Source organism: Nomascus leucogenys, chromosome 23, assembly GCF_006542625.1.
Source record: "Nomascus leucogenys isolate Asia chromosome 23, Asia_NLE_v1, whole genome shotgun sequence".
NCBI classification, from domain to species: Eukaryota; Metazoa; Chordata; class Mammalia; order Primates; family Hylobatidae; genus Nomascus; species Nomascus leucogenys.
Window position 1 is genome coordinate 23,043,201 of NC_044403.1, and position 22,065 is coordinate 23,065,265.

General features: G+C 37.4%; 1 protein-coding gene across 1 annotated transcript; it reads left to right on the plus strand.

The window, feature by feature from the left end:
- Positions 1-514: 514 nt before the first annotated feature.
- On the plus strand, positions 515-16,011 carry LOC100606450 (NKG2-D type II integral membrane protein). The gene is made up of 7 exons (XM_003265485.4): positions 515-554; positions 2,305-2,412; positions 9,183-9,275; positions 9,492-9,527; positions 10,265-10,416; positions 10,735-10,838; positions 15,726-16,011. The coding sequence occupies exons 1-7, from the start codon at positions 515-517 to the stop codon at positions 15,841-15,843; spliced, it is 651 nt and encodes a 216-aa protein (XP_003265533.2). The 3' UTR covers positions 15,844-16,011.
- The last annotated feature ends 6,054 nt before the right edge of the window (positions 16,012-22,065 follow it).

Sequence of the window (22,065 nt, forward strand, 5' to 3'; positions counted from 1 at the left end):
AAGGACATTCAACAAAAGTGCATATAACTTACCTGAGTTTAGCTTGTAGAAAGAAAACTAAATTATTGCCAGATAAAATAAACAACTAGAAACACTTGATCTTAGCTAAAAGACCAAGAAGCAATAAATGACTATAAACAGAAAACTATGTGTGTTGTTATCTAATATCAATAATGTAAAACATTTGTATTAAATATCTCAATGTAGGTGAATTAATATATTCATTATATTGTTATGACATTTTAAAATAATTGGCGATTATTTTACAACCAAGAGAAATGTATAAAATTAATTTTGCCTGGCTTTATGTGAATTGTCATTTCTATTTTCTTAAAGGCATGCACAGGGGAAAAGTTTCTGCATTTTACTTTTCTATTCAAAATATTTTATCTCATCACAGGAAAGAGAACAAAAAACAAATGCCCAGTTTTATTTTATTCAGGATTGTTCAATCCTTTGTGCATTGAAGACTTTAGATTCCTCTCTGCGGCAGACGTGCACTTACAATTATTTGATGGGGTGGACTCGTGGTCGGAGGTCTCGACACAGCTGGGGTATGTTTTTACCACATAAGTGTGTAGTTTTGTTTTTATACAATTTTAAGATACCAAGAATTTCATACAAGCGTATAAGGCATAGGCAAGCAATTTAGTCCGATTCTTTTCATGTTCTATTTATGTTGATTTCATGTTATGTTCATATTGTATTTTAAATCAAGTCTTCCAAAATTTAAAAACTTTTTTTCCCTTTATTTTATTAACTATATTATGGTAAAGTCACTCACAACTTGGGACAGCTTGAAATAATGAAATAGATGTGGAGTTAGACTTGAATTTCACTCAAACTTTTACCGCTCTCTAGATTTGAAGTGGGGTCAATCTGCAACCTCTGTGTAGTTTAGTTTCGTTTCTTTTTCTATCAAATACAGGCATGAAACATTCCATATTTATCTTAGTAGATTTGTGTAATATTCAAATCAAGTGACATGTATTTTAAAGCGCTTTTTATCCTAAAGGTGTTTATAAATGTATAACTTATTCACAGTTGGTAACATTATATTAAATAAGCTTTATGATTTTGGCCATCTCTAGCATTCAATTTCTTCATCCATAAAGTGATACCTACTCTCTTTACTCCATATGTAAAATAACTGAGTTAGATATTACATGTGCAAACAATGTTTAATTTTACCTATAAAAGATAATTCATATTATCATTTAATTTATAAAAGGCTTTTGTACAACAAACCCCCGTGACATGAATTTACATATGTAACAAACCTTCGCATGCACCCCTGAACCAAAAATAAAAGTTTAAAAAATGGCTTTTAATATTAATCATCAGTAAATAATTAATATTTCAAGAGAGCAAAATGATTCTTTAGGTATTTTGTTCAGAGGCAAGATAATCTGTCTTTGTTCTAAAGCGTTAGAGCCCACTATTTTAGCCTATGTATGTCCTTTATTATAAAGAAAATTAGACGGCTGGGCACAGTGGCTCATGCCTATAATCCGAGAAATTTGGGAGGCCGAGGTGGGTGAATCACCTGAGGTCAGGAGTTCGAGACCAGCCTGGCCAACATGGTGAAACCCCGTCTGTACTAAAAATACAAAAATTAGCCAGGTATGGTGTCACAAGCCTGTAATCCCAGCTACTCAGGAGGCTGAGGCAGGAGAATCGCTTGAACCCAGGAGGCAGTGGTTGCAGTGAGCCAAGATCACGCCATTGCGCTCCATCTTAAAAAAAAAGAAAATTAGACACACTAGTATTTACTAAAAGCTTGCTAAATGATTGATGTTATTGATGCTAAGTTCATTGTACTTTTATTTCATTTTTAAAATACCCATACTGAGTTGTGATAATATCCTTTTCTTTTTTATTTCTTTCTTCTTTTGCAAGTTAGGAAACTAGGATACAAAAGCTAGGTTGTTTGTGAAGTTATCAAGTTTGTATATGTGGATCTGTGATTTAAATACATGTCTTTCTCCCTATATCTGTCTTTTCACTATAGCAAGTCCCTTTCTGGTAATGTTAGGTTTCATTATACATTACAAGTTAACTAATTTTAATAGTATATAGGGTCTTGCTAAGGGTACTGTGCATGGCATAAATATAATTTTATTTGTATAGTAAAGTGTAAACATAATAATGTAGTAATATAAAACAACAGTAAGTTCATGTTGTACTTTAAAAAGGATAGTCGGGGAAGTACCTAGATGGAAATGGCAAGTTGAATTTTTAAAATTTATGCCCCAAATGGCAGAAAGGCCATGACTCATATAAGCCTGAATTCTTTTTCTCTAGAGATGAGTGAATTTCATAATTATAACTTGGATCTAGCAAAGAGTGATTTTTCAACACGATGGCAAAAGCAAAGTTGTCCAGTAATCAAAAGCAAATGTAGAGGAAATGGTAAGTCCTATGTTCCATTTGTCTACTCTCAGTATATTGAAAGGAATCTTGGAAACTATGTGATTAAATCAATGGCAATCATTCAGTTTACTTTATCTTCATGAGGAAAGCAGGAATAACATGAACTCTAATATAATATTAAAATATGTAATAAAATTATGGTATTAAAAGCTATTGAGTTTAGAATATTGTCATGCCCTAAAAAATGATGAGTTTATTATCATGATAATATAATCGAGGCAGGAGTTTCTAAGAGATCACTGAAAAGAAAACTAAATAGAAATGAAAAAGAGAAGAGAAAAGATATTTTAAAAACCCTCCAGAGATATGTTCCTAAATATTATAGAAGTGATAGCTTGATTATTATTTATAGAATTGTTTCTGAGTTCAGTGAAGAAGATATATTCTCCAATGTCTTTTTTCAAAGCAGAATATTATTGATAATAGACCTTTATATAGTTTGTATGAAAAGGAAAACAACAGATGACCCTCACCTATCAATTTTGATTAAAAACTAAGAAATAAATTATTAACAAATAGCATCACTTTACAAGAATTAATTTAAGGAACGCAAAGTGCTATATGTAAAAATCCCTTTTTGGACTAAAATATTCAATTGTTACCAAAATTTAAAACACACATGTCCCTTCACTCAGCAATTATCATTGTGGGAATTTATCCAGAGAGGGACTCAAAAATATGCACAGATGGATATGAAATGTATCATTATTTCTAATAGCAAGACCTAAGAAACAATTTAAATATCCACTGGAAAAAAAAATTGAAAGTCCATCAAAAATTAGATTCTGTCCAGAGTTGTCAGTGAAATACAATGCAGATATTTATAAATTTGGTATCCTTATATGCCATGAGGACCAATCACCAGGATATTGTCTTAGTTAAAAAAAAAAAAATTCATAGGATATTTTGTGTATTATAGTTTCTTTAAAATGTATTTTTAATATGCAGTTAAGGGGAATGGTAATTTTTGTTTATTTTTAGTTGGCATGTAATAATTATACATATTTATGGGATACAGTGATATTTCCATTCAACTATACAATGTCTAATGACCAAATCAAGGTAGTTAGCACATCCATCACCTCAAACATTTATCACTTCTTTGTGTTGGGAACATTCAAAACCTTCTCTTCTAGCTATCTGAAAATACACAATAAATTACTCTTAACTGTACTCTCCCTACAGTGCTATAGAACACTAGAAAAATCCCACATGTAGCTGTAATTTTGTATCCATTAACCAACCTCACCCAATCTTCTCCCCCCTATTCTTTCTAGCCTTAAATAACCACAATTCTACTCTCTACTTCTATGAGCTAAAAGTTTGTATCTCCTACAAATGAGTGAGAACATGTGGTATTTATCTTTCCATGCCTGATTTACTCTACTTAACATTATGTACTTCTGACTCATCCATGTTGGTGCAAATAATAGGATTTCATTCTTTTCATTCTTTTTTTATGACTGTGTGTGTGTGTGCTTAGCCATTCATCTGTTAATGGACACAGGTTAATTCCATATCTTGGCTATTGTGAATAATGCTGCAATAAACATGGGCGTGTAGACATTACTTCAATATACTGATTTCCTTTCCATTGGAGAAAGACTGAGATTCCTGAATCATATGGTAGTTATATTTTTAGTTTTTTAAGGGACCTCCATACTGTTTCCATAATGGCTATATTAATTTACATTCCCACCAAAATTATATAAACATTAGCCTTTCCCTGCATCCTCACTGTCATTTGTTATTTTTTGTCTTTTTAAATAATAGCTATTCTAACTAGGGTGAGATGATATTCTTTTTTTTTTTTTTTTTTCGCTCTCGGGTGAGATGATATTCATTGTGGTTTTGATTTTCATCTTCCTGATGATGAATGATGTTGGACTTTCAAAAAATATATCCGTGGCTATTTGTATATCTTCTCAGAAATATCTATTCAGATCCTTTGCTCATTTTCAAATCAACTTTTGTTGTTGTTGTTGCTGTTGAGTTGTTTGAATTCCTTGTATATTCTGGATATTGGTCTCTTGTCAGAGGAATAGTTTGCGAGTATTTTCTCTCATACTACAAGTTGTCTCTTCACTCTGTCAATTGTTTCCTATGCAGCAGAGAAGTGTTTTAGTTTGATACAGTCTCATTTGTTTCTTTTTGCTTTTGTTGCCTGTACTTTTGAAGTCTTACCCATAAAATCTTTGCCTAATGTCCTGTGGTGTTTCTCTTATCTCTTCTAGTAGCGTTATAGATTCAGTTCTTATATTTAAGTCATTAATCCATTTTGAGTTGATTTTTGTATATGGTGTGAGATGAAGGTCTAATTTCATTCCTCTGTGTGGATATCCAGTTTTTTCAGCTCCATTGATTGAAGAGGCTGTCCTTTCCCAGTGTATGCTATTGGTGCCTTTCTGGAAAAATCAGTTGGCTGTAAATACATGGATTTATTCCTAGGTTGTCTATTCTGTTTTATTGGTCTAAGTGTCTATTTTTATACCAATGCCATACTGTTTTGGTTATTATAGTTTTGTAGTATATATTGAAGTCAGGTAATGTGATGCCACCAGTTTTCTTCACTTTTGTTCAAGATTATTTTGGCTATTCAGTCTTTTGTGGTACCATACAAATTTTAGGATATATTTCTATTTCTGTAGAGAATGTTACTGGTATCATGATAGGAATTGCATTGAATCTGTAGATTGCTTTGAGTCATATGATTAATTTAACAATATTCTTTCAGTCTATGAACATGAGATGTCTTTCCATTTTTTTGCATCCTCTTTGGTTTCATTCATCGGTATTTTATAGTTTTCATTGTAGCAGTCTTTCACTTGTGTGATTAAATTTATTCCAGGGTATTTTATTATTTGTAGGTATTATAAATGGAATTGACTTCTTGATTTCTTTTTCATCCAGTTTGTTATTGGTGTATAGAAACACTACTGATTTTTGTACGTAGATTTTCGTATCCTGAAACTTTACTGAATTTATTTGTTCAAAGGCATGTTGTTTAATTTTCATGTATCTGTGCAGTTTCCAAAGTTCCTCTTGTTATCAATTTCTAGTTTTATTCCACTGTTGTCAGAAAATTTACATGATATAATATTGAATTTTGAAAATGTGTTGAGACTTGTCACCTAGCATATGGTCTATCCTGATGAACGTTCCATGTGCTGATAAGAAGAAGGTGTATTTTGCAGCAGTTGGGTGAAATGTTCTGTACATTTAGTTAGTTTCATTAGGTCTATATTATAGTTTTACTCTGATGTTTCTTTTCTGATTTTCTCCCTGAACAATCTGTCCATTGCATAAAATGTGTTGTTGAATTCCCCTACCCTTATTGTATTTGTCTATTTCTCCCTCCAAATCTATCAATATTTACTTAATATATCTGAGTGCTGTAGTATTGGGTGCATATGTATACTTATAAATACTATATTATATTGCTGAAGTGACCCATTTATAATGGTCTTCTTTGACTCTTTTTTACTTTTTTTGACTTAAAGTCTATTTTATCTAAGTATAGCTATGCCTGCTCTTTACTTGTTTTCATTTTCATGGAATATCTGTTTTCATCCCTATACTGTCAGTCTATGTGTGTTTTTACAAGCAAAGTGAGTTTCTTGTAGGCAATATATTGTTCGGTTTTGTTGTTTTTAATCCATTCAGTCACTCTATGTCTTTTGCTTGGAGAATTTAGCCCTCTTGCATTTAACGTTATTATTGGTAGGTAAGGACTTACTATTGCCATTTTGTTCCTTGTTTTCTGGTGGTTTTGTAAGTCTTCCTTTCTTCCTGTCTTCCTTTGTGATCAAGTTGCTTTCTCTGGCACTGTATTTTAATTCCTTCATTTTCATTTTAGTGTATCTATTATAGGTTTTTGTTTTGTGGTTACCATGAGACTTCAAGGACATCTTATAGCTATAGCAATTATTTTATACTGATGACAACTTAACTTTGATCACAAAGCAAAGAAAAACAAAACAAAAAAGAAAAATCTAAAGAACTCTACACTTTAACTCCACCTCCTCTCACATGTTGACTTATGTTTGTATGGATTTACCTCATTTTATATTGACTATCTCTTAACAAATTGTAATTATTATTATTTTGATGGAGTTGTCTTTTGGTCTTATAAGATCTGAGTGGTTGAGGCACCACAATTACAGTATTAGAATATTCTGAATTTGTCTGTGTACTTACTTTTATCAGTGAATTTTATACATTCAAATGTTTTCTTATTGCACATTTGTGTTCTTTTTCTTCTGACTGAAAAAATTCTCTTTAGCATATCATGTAAGACAGGTCTGGTGGTAATAAATTCACTCAACTTCTGTTTGCCTGAGAAATACTTTTTCTCTCCATCATGTTGATAGTTTTGCTGGGTACAGTATCTCAGTTGGCATTTTGTTTTCCTCGGTCTTTGAATATGTCACCCCACTTCCTCTTGGCCTATAAAGTTTCTGCTAAGAAGTCTGCTAACGGATGTGTTGAATCTTCTTTATATTTATTTTGCTTTTTAAATTTTGCTTCCTTTAAAATTCTCACTTTGTCTCAAGCTTTGAACATTTAAATTTTATATGCCTTGTGGTAATCTTATTTGGGTTGAATCTGCTTGCTAATCTTTGACCTTCCTGTATTTGATTATTCATATCTTTCTCTGGGTTTGGAAAGTTTTCTGTTTGTCCACAGCCTCCCAGACCAGTGCTGTGCCAGGGCTTGCCCAAGGGCCATGGTTGCTATGGCCTGCAACCACTGAAATTTTCCTGGGACCAAGGCCACTTTAGTCAGCTGGTGATAAAGTGGGCTGAGACTAAGGTTCCTCCTGCCTAAGCAGTGGATTCACCTCTGGCCCACGGTGGGTCAAAATGCTCCCCGTATGAGCACTGGTTTGGAATCAATGGCCATGGGGTCTCTGTCTTTTGCTGTGTTCCAATGTGGTGAGGCCAGGTCTAAGTTCCAACACAAAGTCCCACACTCTTATTTCCATTTCCCAAGCAGGCAGTTTCTCTCTAAGCACTGCACTGTCTGGGTTTGGAAGGGAGGTGTTGAGGTAAGGCAAGACCATCTTTTCTTACCTCTTTAATGTGTTCTTTCTTGTTATCATGCTAAAATCAGGGTACTGTGATAGCTCACCTAATTTCTTGAATTCTTTTAAAGGTACTTTCTTGCATGGATAGTTATTTAATTTGATGTTTCTGTGAGAAGATGATCATTAAAGGGTTCTTCACAGCCAGCTTGCTCTTCTGTCATTTTCTTAATTGTTTTCCAGTACACCTGTTGTTTTGCCTACCCATTGATTTTTTTCCCCTCCATCATTATTTATCTTTGTGGTTTGCTGGTTCTCTGTAGTAATAATGTTTGATTCCTTTCTCTTTCTTATTTGCGTATCTGCTCTACCAGTTTTATACTTTTGTGTATTTTTATGATGATAGATATTGTCCTTTTGCTTCCAGGTATAGGACTCCCTTAAGCATCTCTTGTGGGGCTAGTCTAGTGGTGATGAATTCCCTCAGTTTTTGCTTGTCTGGAAGAGTATTTCTCCTTTATTTCTAAAGGATAGTTTTGCTTAATACAGTATTCTTGTTTGGGAGAAGGTTTTTTTTTTTTTTTTTTTTTTTTCGGCATTTTGAATATATCATCCCATGCTCTTCTGGCCTGCTGCTGGAGAAAGTGGGATTGCTGGGAGTGGTGGCACTGGGCCCCAAGCGAGTGGCTCTGGGAATCTGGGGGGCACATGCATGACTCTCTCTATGCTGAGGACAGACTCTCTACTTGGCTGCATCGCATGTTCCCTGGGCATAGGGCTCTGTATGGGCTTGATGCAAGGATCACGACTACACCATTGGTTGGGATCACCTGGTGTTGCTATGCTGCAGTCCTCTAGGTGGATTTGGTGGAATGTCAGCAGGGCCCCAGGGATATGAAGATGCATAAGCTATTGGGCCCCAAACATGTGAAGATAAAGGAACTATTAGGCCGCAGGGCAGAGTGTACTTTGGTGGCGGCTACACTCTCAAAATGGTGCAGTGCTGCTGCAGCCTGTGTTCCAGGGAAGGAGGGACCCTGGTGTGAATTCCCACTCTGGAATAATGCAGTTATGTGGATGTCAGTCAATTCCCTATACTGGACTCAGGGATTGTGAGGAATGTGGAGCTCTCTTATACCTAGAATAGCAGGTATTTATAATGGGAATGTGGACTGCTGGGGAGCTCCTGTTTACCTTTTCTCCTCAATGGAGGGTCCCTCTTGGCTCCAAGCTGATCCGTGTCACCTGCTTCTCTTCCCTTTCTGTGCTATCGCCCTGAGCATCTGTGCCTCAGAGAGACTTGGTCACTTTCTTGCTGAATTCCAGCCTTCTCCCTTCAACACTCTATTCAATGTGTGGTTGTCTACTTGTTGTTTTGGTCCTTTGTGGAAGTGAGTGCTGGGTGCCTGTAGTTAGCCATCTTGATGATACTTCCTCCTTCTTTATGTTTATTATTGTATCTGCATAAAAATAATAAATCATAAGCATAATTTACTCTAGGGATGACTGGGGAACTTATAGAGAAGTATAGAAGGAAATATTACATTGTTGTACTCCAGTGTTTGATTATTTGCAAAGTATTTATGTTCTGGGAAAAATAATTAAGGCAGAAAAAGGATCAGTACTACCTTCTCATTAAAAAAAAACTCTAATATTTATATTAAATACAAAGATACCCAAAGCCTTTATGTTTCTTCTTCTGATCTGTCTCTTTTTTCTTTAACAGCATCTCCATTTTTTTTCTGCTGCTTCATTGCTGTAGCTATGGGAATCCGTTTCATTATTATGGTAACAATATGGAGTGCCGTATTCCTAAATTGTAAGTGATAACAGAGAAGTAGATTGCAACATTGTCAATTTAACAATTATAATGTATTACTTTTGTTAGTATTCAGAAACACAAAAACATAAACTAGAAATATTAAATGTATCTGTCACATTTTTGCTATTAGTCCAGAAATTTGTAAACTATATTTGCTTATACTATAAGTTACTGACAATACCAACTTTTTAATACTTATGGTTATTTTAATAGCGTTATTCAACCAAGAAGTTCAAATTCCCATGACCGGTAAGTGAATTTTTTAAACATTTGAGAGCATATATTATATGTATCTACCTACATTATTGTGTAGGCATGTATTCAATGATGTAAAAAAAGGAAAAAGTAATTAATTCCAGTCTGTAATACACTATGGCTTCTGTTTTCCTTTTAACAATGAGGGAATACTTGTAAAAAGTAGAGGCTACTTACGTTTGACATCATCTTTCTCTCTCTCTCTTTTTTGTTTTTTTTTTGAGATGGAGTCTCACTCTGTCACCCAGGCTGGAGTGCAGTGGGGTGATCTCAGCACAGTGCAACCTTCGCCTCCCAGTTTCAAGCGATTCTCATGCCTCAGCCTCCCAAGTACCTGGGACTGCAACCTCTACCTCCTGGGTTCAAGCAATTCTTGTGCCTCAGCTTCCCAAGTAGCTGGGACTACAGGCGTGAGCCACCACATCCAGCTAATTTTTGTATTTTTAGTAGAGGCAGGGTTTCACCATGTTGGCCAGGCTGGTATCAAACTTCTTACCTCAAGTGAGTCACCTGCCTTGGCCTCTCAAAGTGCTAGGATTACACGCATGAGACACCAGGCCTAGCCTGGCATCTCTCTATGAATATGTAGAGATATGCCTTTGGTTATGACTGTAATAATTTAATAATCTGAAATTTTAGAGTTAGAGTGAAAAGGGCATTTAATTTGTCTAGACAAAATCTGCTATAATGGTTCAGATGTGTAGAATTAACAATATATTCTTCTTTTCTAGGAAGTTACTGTGGCCCATGTCCTAAAAACTGGATATGTTATAAAAATAACTGCTATCAATTTTTTGATGAGAGTAAAAACTGGTATGAGAGCCAGGCTTCTTGTATGTCTCAAAATGCCAGCCTTCTGAAAGTATACAGCAAAGAGGACCAGGTTGAGTATTTATTTTAATTTCCCATCCTATATTTAATCCTAACATCTGAGACAACTCACTGGAATATGAACCTAGAACATATAAGGGACACTATGACTTGGTTATTCTAATACCAACCCTAAATCTTTCTTCAGTGAAAATGACAAAGCACAGAAATTGTAGGCATCACATATGCGTGCTCAGATGGGAATTATGCCAGTTAGGGGACAGAATGCACTTTTTTACAAGTGTGAGAACAGATGAAATGGTTATGGTCTTGCATTTACTAAAATTATGACCACTGATTTTACTTATAGTTTATTCGTGGTTTCAAACAGGATTTACTTAAACTGGTGAAGTCATATCACTGGATGGGACTAGTACACATTCCAACAAATGGATCTTGGCAGTGGGAAGATGGCTCCATTCTCTCACCCAACCTGTAAGTCTCTGACCCAATGGGTCTCTTGTTTTTAATTTTTTTCCTAAGCTTTCCCTGTAATAATTCTAATCACTCATCTCACATAATCCCAGGACATTTGCACATTCTAATAGATTTAGTAAAAAGTGCTTAGGCCCTAAATTTGGGAGAAAGTTGTATTAGTTGTAGAGCAGCCAACACAAATACTAGTAAGTAATATAAATTGTTTACTATACGGTAAGTACTATGGAAGGCAGGTCTAATATTATGTTCATTTTACAGATAAAAAGACTGAAGCAGAGAGGTTAAGTATCACAGACATTTATTTCTGAATTTATTACCAGACATGTTGAAATATAATTAACATATAATAAATTGCACATATATAAATTATACAGTTTGATAAGTCTCGAGAAATATATAAACCCATGAAACCATTAAGAACATCAAGATAACTAACATATAAATTACCTGGAAAACATTCTCTAAGCATGCACATTTGTGATTTCTCCTCTGTGTCCCTATATACTTACCTCTTTCTCTTTCCAATCAGTTTTCTGTCACTTTAGATTAGTTTGCAATTCATAGAATTTAATATAAATGAAGTCCTACAATATATATCATTTGCAATGTCTTATTTTCACTTAGAAAAGTTATCTTGAGATTCAGCCATCTCACTGCATGAGTAAAGAGTTAATTTCCTTTTATCTCTTCATTTATTGATGTATATTTAGGTAATTCCCAGTTATTGATCATTACAAATAATGCTACTTGCTAATAATATTTGTGTACAAGTATTTGCATCGTATTAACAAAGTCTTTCTTTTCCTTAATATAAACACCTAGAAACAAAATGGCTGAATCATACAAGTATATACTTAACTTTTTAAAAAGTGCCGCAGTTATCCAAAGTGGTGGTGATATTTTACAAATTTTACTTTCTACCTAGCAGTATGTAAGAGAAAATCTGACAGAGAAGTTGCTTCACATCCTAGTCAACACTTGTTTTGATCAGCCTCTTAAATTTTATACTGGCTGGGCGCAGTGGCTTATGCCTATAATCCCAGCACTTTGGGAGGCCGAGGCGGGCAGATCACCTGAGGTCATGAGTTCAAGACCAACCTGGCCAATGTAGTGAAATCCTGTCTCTACTAAAAATACAAAAATTAGCTGGATGGGATGGCAGGCACCTGTAATCTCAGCTACTCGGGAGGCTGAGGCAGGGGAATCGCTTGAACCCGGGAGGCAGAGGTTGCAGTGAGCTGGGATTGCACCATTGCACTCCAGCCTGACTGACAGAGCAAGACCCTGTCTCATAAATAAATAAATAAATAAATAAATAAATAAAGTAAATTTCAGACACACTAAATGATGTGTTTTGGCATATGAATGTAGTTTTAACTTGCATTTTACTAATGCAATGATGTTAAGTAGCATTTTTTTGTGTGCTTATTTACCATTTAGGTAAAAATTTTCTTCTCACTGATTTCTGCTTTGATCTTTATTATTTACTGTCTTCTTACAGTAGGTTAAATTTGCTTTTTTAGTTTCTTATATTGAAAGCTGATATGTTGATTTGAAACCTTTTTTTCTAATAAAAGTTATACTATTAATATGTGAGATGATTTGGCAACATCCCCACATATTTTGAGATACTATTTTTTGTTTCCATTCAGTTAAAAATTGTTTCTAAATTGTCTTTTGCATTCTTTGATTCATTGATTATTTACATGTGTCATTTAGTTTTCAACATTTGTGAATTTTTCAGACATATTTTTATTATTGATTTCTAATTTAATTTCATTCTCATTCGAGAATTATTTTGTATAATTTAAAACTTAAATTTATTGACATTAGTTTTATGGACTAGACTATAGTGTATTTTTAAAAATGTTTTAGGTGTATTTGATCAGAAATGTTTATTCTGCTGTTTTCTATGTGTTCTATGTGATAACTTTTGAAATACAAAGTTTTGTAATATGGCTGGTAGAAACAGGCAAGATACTAGACCCTATGTTAGCACTAAGTATTGTTTACTCTAAATCTTTTTAGACAGTTCTTTCTCCATCCTGGAGTAGTTTTTTACACACATGCATTAGTAAGTACTCTGCTGAATATTCAAAGATGACCTTCTGCATATCTTTACATTTCTTTATTTGTTCAAATCTCTTATCTCAATTTCTGTGTCCTGTGAACTACAGCTTGGTCTTTCTGGATTCTCAAGTGTCCCATGTAGGCAGTTTTTATAGCCTGCTCTTTTACCCACTTGATTGCACAGAACAACTCAGCACACCCAGACTAAGTGACAACATCTTAATGTTCACACTGATCTTATGAATATGGTTGTAATTCTCCAGATTAATGCTAGAGTATTCAAGAAAGGTCATTTCTACCATTTGAAAGATCTGACCTGTCACTACACTGTTCAGTAATTTCTTCATTCAGCTACAACGATCAGGAATGAAACCTAAGCATTTTGTCACTACTGCTTTTCCTTTTTTCAGTCTCATAATATCACAAATATTGCAGAAGTCCTCTAGATTGTAAATATGATAATTCTTTATTTCAAGGGGACTTTAGATATTTGAATCTCCAATTCTTCAATGTAATAAAAAGTCACAACAATATCAATGTTAAAATTAAGTTAATTAGCTGCTTCCTGTCTGTCAGACACAGATTTAAGCACTTAAATGTATCCTTTCATTAAATATACTTAACAATCCTGTATACAGGTGTTATTTTAACCTAATTATAATGGTATAGAACAGAATCTTAGCATGTTAAATAACTCACTTAAGTTACAAAATGAATAATTGTTGCAATGAGGACTTAAATATATATATTTCTGGCTCTGGAGCCAGACTTACTATTAAATGACTAAAAAAGTGCTCTTTTCGCTGCTTTTTAAATTTACTTTGCTACTTTAATGATTAATTGGCAATGATCAATGCACAACCTTTTACTCTCATGTGTTATTTTCAATTTTCCCCTTGTGTTTATTGTAGCAAGAACTCCCTACCTTCCTTCCTTATTATCTATTTGTAATTTGGAAGCCCCAGTATACCTAAGAATTGATCCAGGATGGCCTCATTTATGTATGGCTTGAGAGTTTATTTTTAACAGAAAAAACATTGATTCTCTAAAAAATAAATAAGAGTTTATATCATAGTTTCTCAGTATTTTCCTATCTACAAGGACAAAATTTTCTTTCAGAAGCAAAACAGCTGGCATACTAACTTTCTGTTTATACATGTAGTAAATATTGGTTGACTACTGCATAATTTCCAGGAACTATGCAGAGATAACTACAGAGATGAGTAGAATAAAACTCATTTAAGAGCTTCAAACTCTAGTCAGAGATGTAGTTACAAACAAATAATCCAGTGTGGTTAGGTACTCTGGCAGAAGTGTAATGAAAGTAGTATGAAACAACAGAGAAAGAAATCGAAGGAACACATGGACAAAGTGATATTAAAAAGAATAAGTCCGGGTGCAGTGGCTCACGCCTGTGATCCCAGCACTTTGGGAGGACCTGAGGTCAGGAGTTCAAGTCCAGCTTGGCCAACATGGTGAAACCTCATCTTTACTAAAAATACAAAAATTAGCCAGATGTGGTGGCAAGTGCCTGTAACCCCAGCTACTCACGAGGCTGAGGGGCAGGAGAATTGCTTGAACCCAGGAGATGGAGGTTGCAGTGAGCCGAGATTGCGCCACTGCACTCCAGCCTGGGCGACAAGAGCAAAACACCGTCAAAAAAAAAGAGAGAAGAAAGAAAGAAAAAAAGAACGAGACTCTAATGCAGACTGAACCTAGTAAGAGCAGTTATTAAAAAATCTAGGCTGGGGCCAGGTGTAGTGGCTCACACCTGTAATCCCAGCACTTTAGGAGGCCAAGGTGGGTGTATTGCTTTAGGTCAGGAGTTCGTAACCAGCCTGGCAACATAGTGAAACACCATCTCTACTAAAAATACAAAAATTAGCCGGATGTGGTGGCACATGCCTGTAATCCCAGCTACTCAGGAAACTGACACAGGAGAATCACTTGAACTTGGGAGACAGAGTTTGCAGTGAGCCGAGATTGAACCAGTGTACTCCAGCCTCGGCAACAGAGCAAGATTCTGTCTAAAAACAAACACCAAAACAAAAACTCTTTAAGAATAGTTTTCTCCCTGCAGTGGCCAATTGTTCAATTACAGAACAGAGGTCATTACATTGTCTTTTTAAATAGGGATAGCATCAGACCATAATCTTTTTTTTTGTCAATTTTACATTGAAGTGACATCCTCACTCTTTCTTGAGCTATTTCCCATCTCTTATGAAAGAAAACAAAGTATCATTATTAATCGTATAACTCCAAAAGATTAAAGATGACAGAGTAAAACACATACAGATATAGAAATCTCTACATGGAATGCCTAAACACATGCACACACACACACACACACACACACTTGCGAATGTGTGTATATATGTATTAGAAGATTTGAAATTTTATTTTCATGTCCTTACCGAGTAAAACTGCATATATCTGAAGAAAATGTTTTATTTTTCCACAAAACACAGTATCAAATTCTAAATTGAATTCTGAATTTATTTCTCACTTAAATATTTGTTTTAAAATAAACATTTTAAAGTTTTCATTTAACTTGGGTATACATACGAAGAGATTTTAGACTTCAGAATTGACTAGTTTCTAATGTATGATAAAAAGAGTGGCACATTATTTATAATTTTTACTTTTATTATCTGAGTTGGCTGTATTTTGTTTATGAATTAGGACCAGGAATGGTCCTAAAGTCTCCTAAAATGGTATTAAGTTCCTATATCTGAAGTTCAATAGGTATGATTTATTTTTATTTTCCTGCATTAATAAAATCATGTATGTAATTTGTAATTGTCTCTCCTCTAGACTAACAATAATTGAAATGCAGAAGGGAGACTGTGCACTCTATGCCTCGAGCTTTAAAGGCTATATAGAAAACTGTTCAACTCCAAATACATACATCTGCATGCAAAGGACTGTGTAAAGATGATCAACCATCTCAATAAAAGCCAGGAACAGAGAAGAGATTCCACCAGCGGTAACGCTGCCAACTGAGACCAGAGGAAACAAACAAAAACAGGACAAAATGACCAAAGACTGTCAGATTTCTTAGACTCCACAGGACCAAACCACAGAACAATTTCACTGCAAACATGCATGATTCTCCAAGACAAAGGAAGAGAGATCCTAAAGGCAATTCAGATATCCTCAAGGCTGCCTCTCCCACCATAAGCCCAGAGTGGATGGGCTGGGGGAGGGGTGCTGTTTTAATTTCTAAAGGTAGGACAACACCCAGGGGATCAGTGGAGGAAGAGAAGGCCAGCAGCTCCCTGGGAATGCAACCCCCACCTCCACAGGAAACTGCCTCATGGGCAAGGCCGCGGCAGAGAGACACAGCATGGGCAGTGCCTTCCCTGCCTGTGGGGGTCATGCTGCCACTTTTAACGGGTCCTCCACCCAACAGGGTCAGGGAGGTGTTGCTGCCCCAGTGGGCCATGATTATCTTAAGGCATTATTCTCCAGCCTTAAGATCTTAGGATGTTTCCTTTGCTATGATTTGTACTTGCTTGAGTCCCTCTTTCTCTCTTTCTTCCTTTAGGAATAGTAATATCCATCCTATGTTTGTCCCACTGTTGTATTCTGGAAGCACATAACTTGCTTGGTTTCACAGGTTCACAGTTAAAAGGGAATTTTGCCTCTGAATAAATAGAATCTTGAGTCTCATGCATATCTTGTTTGATGATATTTAGATAAGACCTTGGACTTTAGACTTTACAATTGAGTCTGTAAAAAGCTAAGACTTGGGGTTATTAGAATGGAATTGTTTGAAATGCTGTTCCCCAGTGTCATAAAGAAATAGGACTTGAACATAAATTTAATTTATTTACTAAGGCCATTTTTTACTTCCTGAAGAACGGATACACTCACCAGCAGTTCTGCCATGAGAGTACACCGAACAAAGGAGACAGGGTCATTTATAACCTGACACGTCCACACTACTGCTGTGTCCAGTTTCCATTGGCTGGAACGGGACCTCACATTCTGTATTTGTCCCGACTGGCTAGCAACTTAGAACTTTTTAAAAGAGGCAAAGGTAGAGGAGAACAAAGGAAGGAGGAAGTAACTTGTGGAATGCTGAGAAAGATAAAAACACCTTTAAATAAGGAAGAGGAACAGGCTATGACCTAACGCTTGCTTGGACCAGTATAAGCATGCCAGGGCAAATATTTAGGAGCATAGGTCTTTGAATAAATTTTGCTTCTAAGAGAAGTTCCTATTTATTTCTAATTAGATGGGGAGGAAAGTCTTTGAAGAGGAACCTCTACTTTACTTTTTACAATATTCTCCCTTTTTTTATTTCATAATTCCTCTTCAGTCTTGTTTAATATGTTTTGACTTAATTCTTTGTTTGTCCTTCTAAGAGAAGTAATTTTTTTTTTAATAGAATGGAGGAGAGTTAGGAGTTAACTCTGTAAGAGCATCAGAGACAAGTTTTTGTATAAAACTTTGAAGGCAGGGCATAATATAACAGTCTACAAGAATAAGTACACCAATAATAAGGGCAAACGAGGTAAGAATTGAAGTTAATTTTTTTTTTAAATTTATGGTTACCTACCAGAACAACATGGATTTAAATTTTGCAGCTGTTTGATTTTTGCGCTTTAAACTTATTTGGCACTTCTCACGGACCTTAATAATATTTATGTAAACCTGAGGATTAAAGGACTCAAGGAGTTTCCTTTGGCCTGAGGTGTTTTGTTTTTACCTTTTTAGATTGATGAAATGCCAGCGTGAAAGGGATAGCCAGTTGGATTAGAGCACAAGTACTGCTCCAGTTATTTGGCCGAGTGTCCAGTAAAGGTCTTCCACAGTACCACTATACATTTGCTTGGGGATGGCTAAGCATGGACTGATGGGCAAGCTCTTGGAAAGGCTTGGGCTTCTTGTATGCTTTTATGCTTTCAAGGAACACCAAAGTTTCCTCCTGCCATGAGAGGCACAAAGTAAACTTGGCATTTAGAGGTGGAAGCTGGATTGCCCTCGGAGGCTGACCCACAGGGTGTTGAATTTCAGGAAATAGCAGAGAGAGCTCAGTATGACGGATTATCCCAAGCAGTGGGATTTTGAAAAAGAGCCACCATACACTCCATATCTGGACGACAAGGAGACCATCCAAGTGGAAAGGAGATAATCTAGGCCTCTGGCCTACCATGTGTACAAGCGTGATAATCGCTTTTATTTAAAATGTGAATGGATTATTCAATCCATTTCAGCCAGGAATTTGCATCTTGATATTTTGTCTTGATGGCTAAGGTCTGTCTTAGATCTCTTAATTTTACAATAGACACCCTAGTTTTATTAGATGTAGGAGCAACTGGTGTGGGATCTAGAACTGAGGCTACTGAAGAAGGCGGAGATGGAGGAAAAAATGCATATTTTAAAAATACTTAGGGGGTCTTTTCCATTTATGTCAATCCCAATACCATAGAAGTGACGAAGGGCAGGTCTACAGTTAGTTAAGGTGGAGGTGGTGATAAAGAAAAGGACAGGGTTACATTGATAAGGCTGACAGTTGTGGAAGTCCAACTTTGCTCCTGGGTAGTTTAAGGGGTGTAGTCCCATTTACTACAAGGTTGCCAGGCTGTAGGAGCAGAAAATCAGCATCTTGGCTGCAGGTCTTTACAACAATGAGTGCTGGGGTAACTGTGTCAATTAGAGGGCTGGGACATAAGTATTTGTGTGAAAAGGCTAGCTGTTGTTGATATTTTATATTTCCACAAGGTATGACAGAGCAAGCGTTAAAGGCAATGGTCTGAGGTGAGTCAGACTTAGTTACATTAATAACAACGGAGCTAGTAACAAAATAAGGAAAGGAAAGGAAGCAGTATAGAAGGTATATGAAAATTAAGCTTTCTTTAACTTAGTAGGGCTTAATCCTAGTACAGTAACCCATGATTCTGAGAGGAAGATGTTTTCTTGACTCGAGTATGGTGGGACCATTTTTTTCTTGGCTGTGCGGACGGCAGTCTCAGTGGTTAATAGCATAAAATAGGGTTCTTCCCAGGCTGGCTTTTTTTTTTTCTATCTTTTGATAAGGACGTGGTTTTCAGGCTGGTGCTGGTGTACTGGAAATTCTAGGGGTGGTACCTGTGCTAAAAGACTTTTAGTTCCGAGGGAAGGGAAAGTGGAAAATAAATTAAGTATATAATTGCTGCTGCATATCCTGGGGCTTGAGGCCTCATGGTGATGCCCCTTGCTCTATTCCTGCTCAGCGCTGCCCAGGAGATGCTGTGGCCCTGCCCCCTCTTAATGTTTGGCCTTCTTATGGCATTCACCACCCTGCACCCTGTGGCCTTGGGGATGAGGGTCCTTGTGACTTACCTGGCCACCTTTAGGCCTTAAGAAAGCCAAACACCATTTTATATTTGACAATGTTTTTGTATGATTTTATACCAGATGAGTTAAATTTTACCTTTATATTAATGTGCTATTGATGTTCAACTTAATTTTAATAAAATCTTGTAGGCATTATTTATCCAATTTTAATGTCCGACTATAAGGTAAGACTTTTATAGATTCTTTAACTGTTCATAATTTTTGTTAAAGAGCAGGTTGGTGCTTTAAGAAAAATCTATTGTGATTTTATTGTAATGTCCAGTTCACAGAAAAACTGGATGATACCCCTTTAACTTTAGCCAATATGTTAACACACAGAATTTCCTTTACAATTAACATTTTAAAACTTGCTTAAATCTTTAAAACAGAAAAAAAATTTTTAGCCTTTAATGTAGGTAAAAATCCATATTCTTATGCCTCCTTATGATCCTGTTATTTAAAGTATTTTCTTTACATACCTTGTACATAAACTGTTTTTTTAATAATTTTACATTCAGGAGGCCTGTTTTTCAATTATACAATATTTCTTGCATAAATTCCCTTTTATAGCTTTTCTTATTGAGAGGTGACAGCGTGCTGGCAGTCCTCACTCGCTCTCAGTGCCTCCTCTGCCTGGGCTCCCACTTTGGCGGCACTTGGGGAGCCGTTCAGCCCACCACTGCACTGTGGGGCCCCTTTCTGGGCTGGCCAAGGCGGGAGCCGGTTCCCTCAGCTTGCGGGGAGGTGTGGAGGGAGAGGCGCAAGCGGGAGCCGCGGCTGCGTGCATGCGGCGCTTGCGGGCGGGCTGGAGTTCCCGGTGGGCGTGGGCTCGGCAGGCCCTGCACTCAGAGCACCCGGCGGGCCCTGCCGGCCCTGGGCAATAAGGGACTTAGCACCCGGGCCCGTGGCTGCGGAGGGTGTACTGGGTCCCCCAGCAGTGCCAGACCACTGGCGCCGCGCTGGATTTCTCGCCGGGCCTTGGCTGCCTTCCTGCGGGGCAGGGCTCGGGACAAGCAGCCCACCATGCCTGAGCCTCCCACCCCTCCATGGGCTCCTGTGCCGCCCGAGCCTCCCCGGCGAGCGCCGCCCCCTGCTCTAGGGCGCCCAGTCCCATCGACCACCCAAGGGCTGAGGAGTACGAGCGCACAGCAAGGGACTGGCAGGCAGCTCCGCCTGCAGCCCCGGTGCAGGATCCACTGGGTGAAGCCAGCTGGGCTCCTGAGTCTGGTGGAGATGTGGGGAACCTTTATGTCTAGCTCACAGATTGTAAACACGCCAATCAGCACCCTGTGTCTAGCTCGAGTGCACCAATCGACACTGTATCTAGCTGCTCTGGTGGAGATGTGGGGAACCTTTATGTCTAGCTCCAAACACCCCACCCCTGTCGCCAGTGCACCAATCGACACTGTATCTAGCTGCTCTGGTGGAGATGTGGGGAACCTTTATGTCTAGCTCACGGATTGTAAACCCATCAGCACCTTGCTAGCTCGAGTGCACCAATCGACACTGTATCTAGCTGCTCTGGTGGAGATGTGGGGAACCTTTATGTCTAGCTCGCGGATTGTAAACATGCCAATCAGCACTCTGTATCTAGCTCAAGGTGTGTGAACACACCAATCAGCGCCCTGTCAAAACAGACCACTCAGCTCTACCAATCAGCAGGACGTGGGTGGGGCTAGATAAGAGAATAAAAGCAGGCTGCCCGAGCCAGCAACGCAACCCACTCCAGTTCTTTTCCGCGGTGTGGAAGCTTTGTTCTTCCGTTCTTCGCAATAAATCTTGCTATTGCTCACTTTTTGGGTCCACACTGTGTTTATGAGCTGTAGCACTCACCGCGAAGGTCTCCAGCTTCGCTCCTGAAACCAGCGAGATCACGAGCCCTCCGGAAGGAATGAACAACTCCAGACGGGCCCGCGGTTTCCTTCTTGAAGTCAGTGAGACGAAGAACCCACCAATTCCGGACACATTATGACCTTCACAGACAATCTTTAGCATGTCTTAAGTTTTTGCTTTCCTTTTACACTATTTTTCTAGTTTCATTCTCTGTATCTTCCTTTGATTTCTGTCTCTTCCGGTTTTTCTCTTACTCTTTACGTCTATTTTCTCTCTTTCATTTGCACTCTATTTTCCCCTTTCTCTCTCATCCTGTTTCCTTTTTCGTGAGTTCTGCTCCTGCTGCGAGCCGTGTCATGGCACAGGCCCTGCCCCCACTATGTGCGGCTGTTTCTTCTGTGTTTTTTATTTTTTATTTTTCCTGATTTCCCTTTTTGTATTTTTTCGTTTCTTTTTACACTTAGTTTCTCTGGCTGGGTGGGTGGGATTTGCCTGGCTGTGGTCTGGGCCCCAGGCAGTCACTGGTCCAGAGGATTGGCGGATGCCTGCGGCAAATTGCAAGAATAATGCCCTTTCACCTTCTCTGCTCTCCTCCCGGCACTGGTTCCCCACCCTCTTTTTCATATAGAGCTGGGCTGCGGAGAGGGACTTATCTTTTGGCGTGGCTGCCTGGTTGTTTGGCTCTGTGCTTGCAGTATTTGCTTTCTTTCTCTCTGACTTCCTCTCCTAGTTTTTTTCTTTTCTGATGTTCTTTCTTTTGTCTCTGCCTGTAGCAGGATTGATAAGGAATCAGGGACACCAAGGGGTTGAGGATTTTTATTATTTAGGTGAACTGGCCTAGTTGAATTAACATCCAAATGACTGAGCCCTGAACAAAGAGTCAAGTTACTTTTTAAGCATTTGGTGTGTGGGGGAAGATTTGTGCAGGTGGAAGCATATTACACAAGAAACAGACAGTTATTCAATTGAGACATGCATTACATCATTTCTTTCTTTC

Bases quoted from the DNA above. Each gene is read 5' to 3' on its own strand.
- LOC100606450 (XM_003265485.4), top strand. From the start codon at position 515: ATGGGGTGGACTCGTGGTCGGAGGTCTCGACACAGCTGGG. The intron at 555-2,304 runs GTATGTTTTTAC...CTTTTTCTCTAG, and splicing joins GAGGTCTCGACACAGCTGGG to AGATGAGTGAATTTCATAAT. The intron at 2,413-9,182 runs GTAAGTCCTATG...TTTCTTTAACAG, and splicing joins AAGCAAATGTAGAGGAAATG to CATCTCCATTTTTTTTCTGC.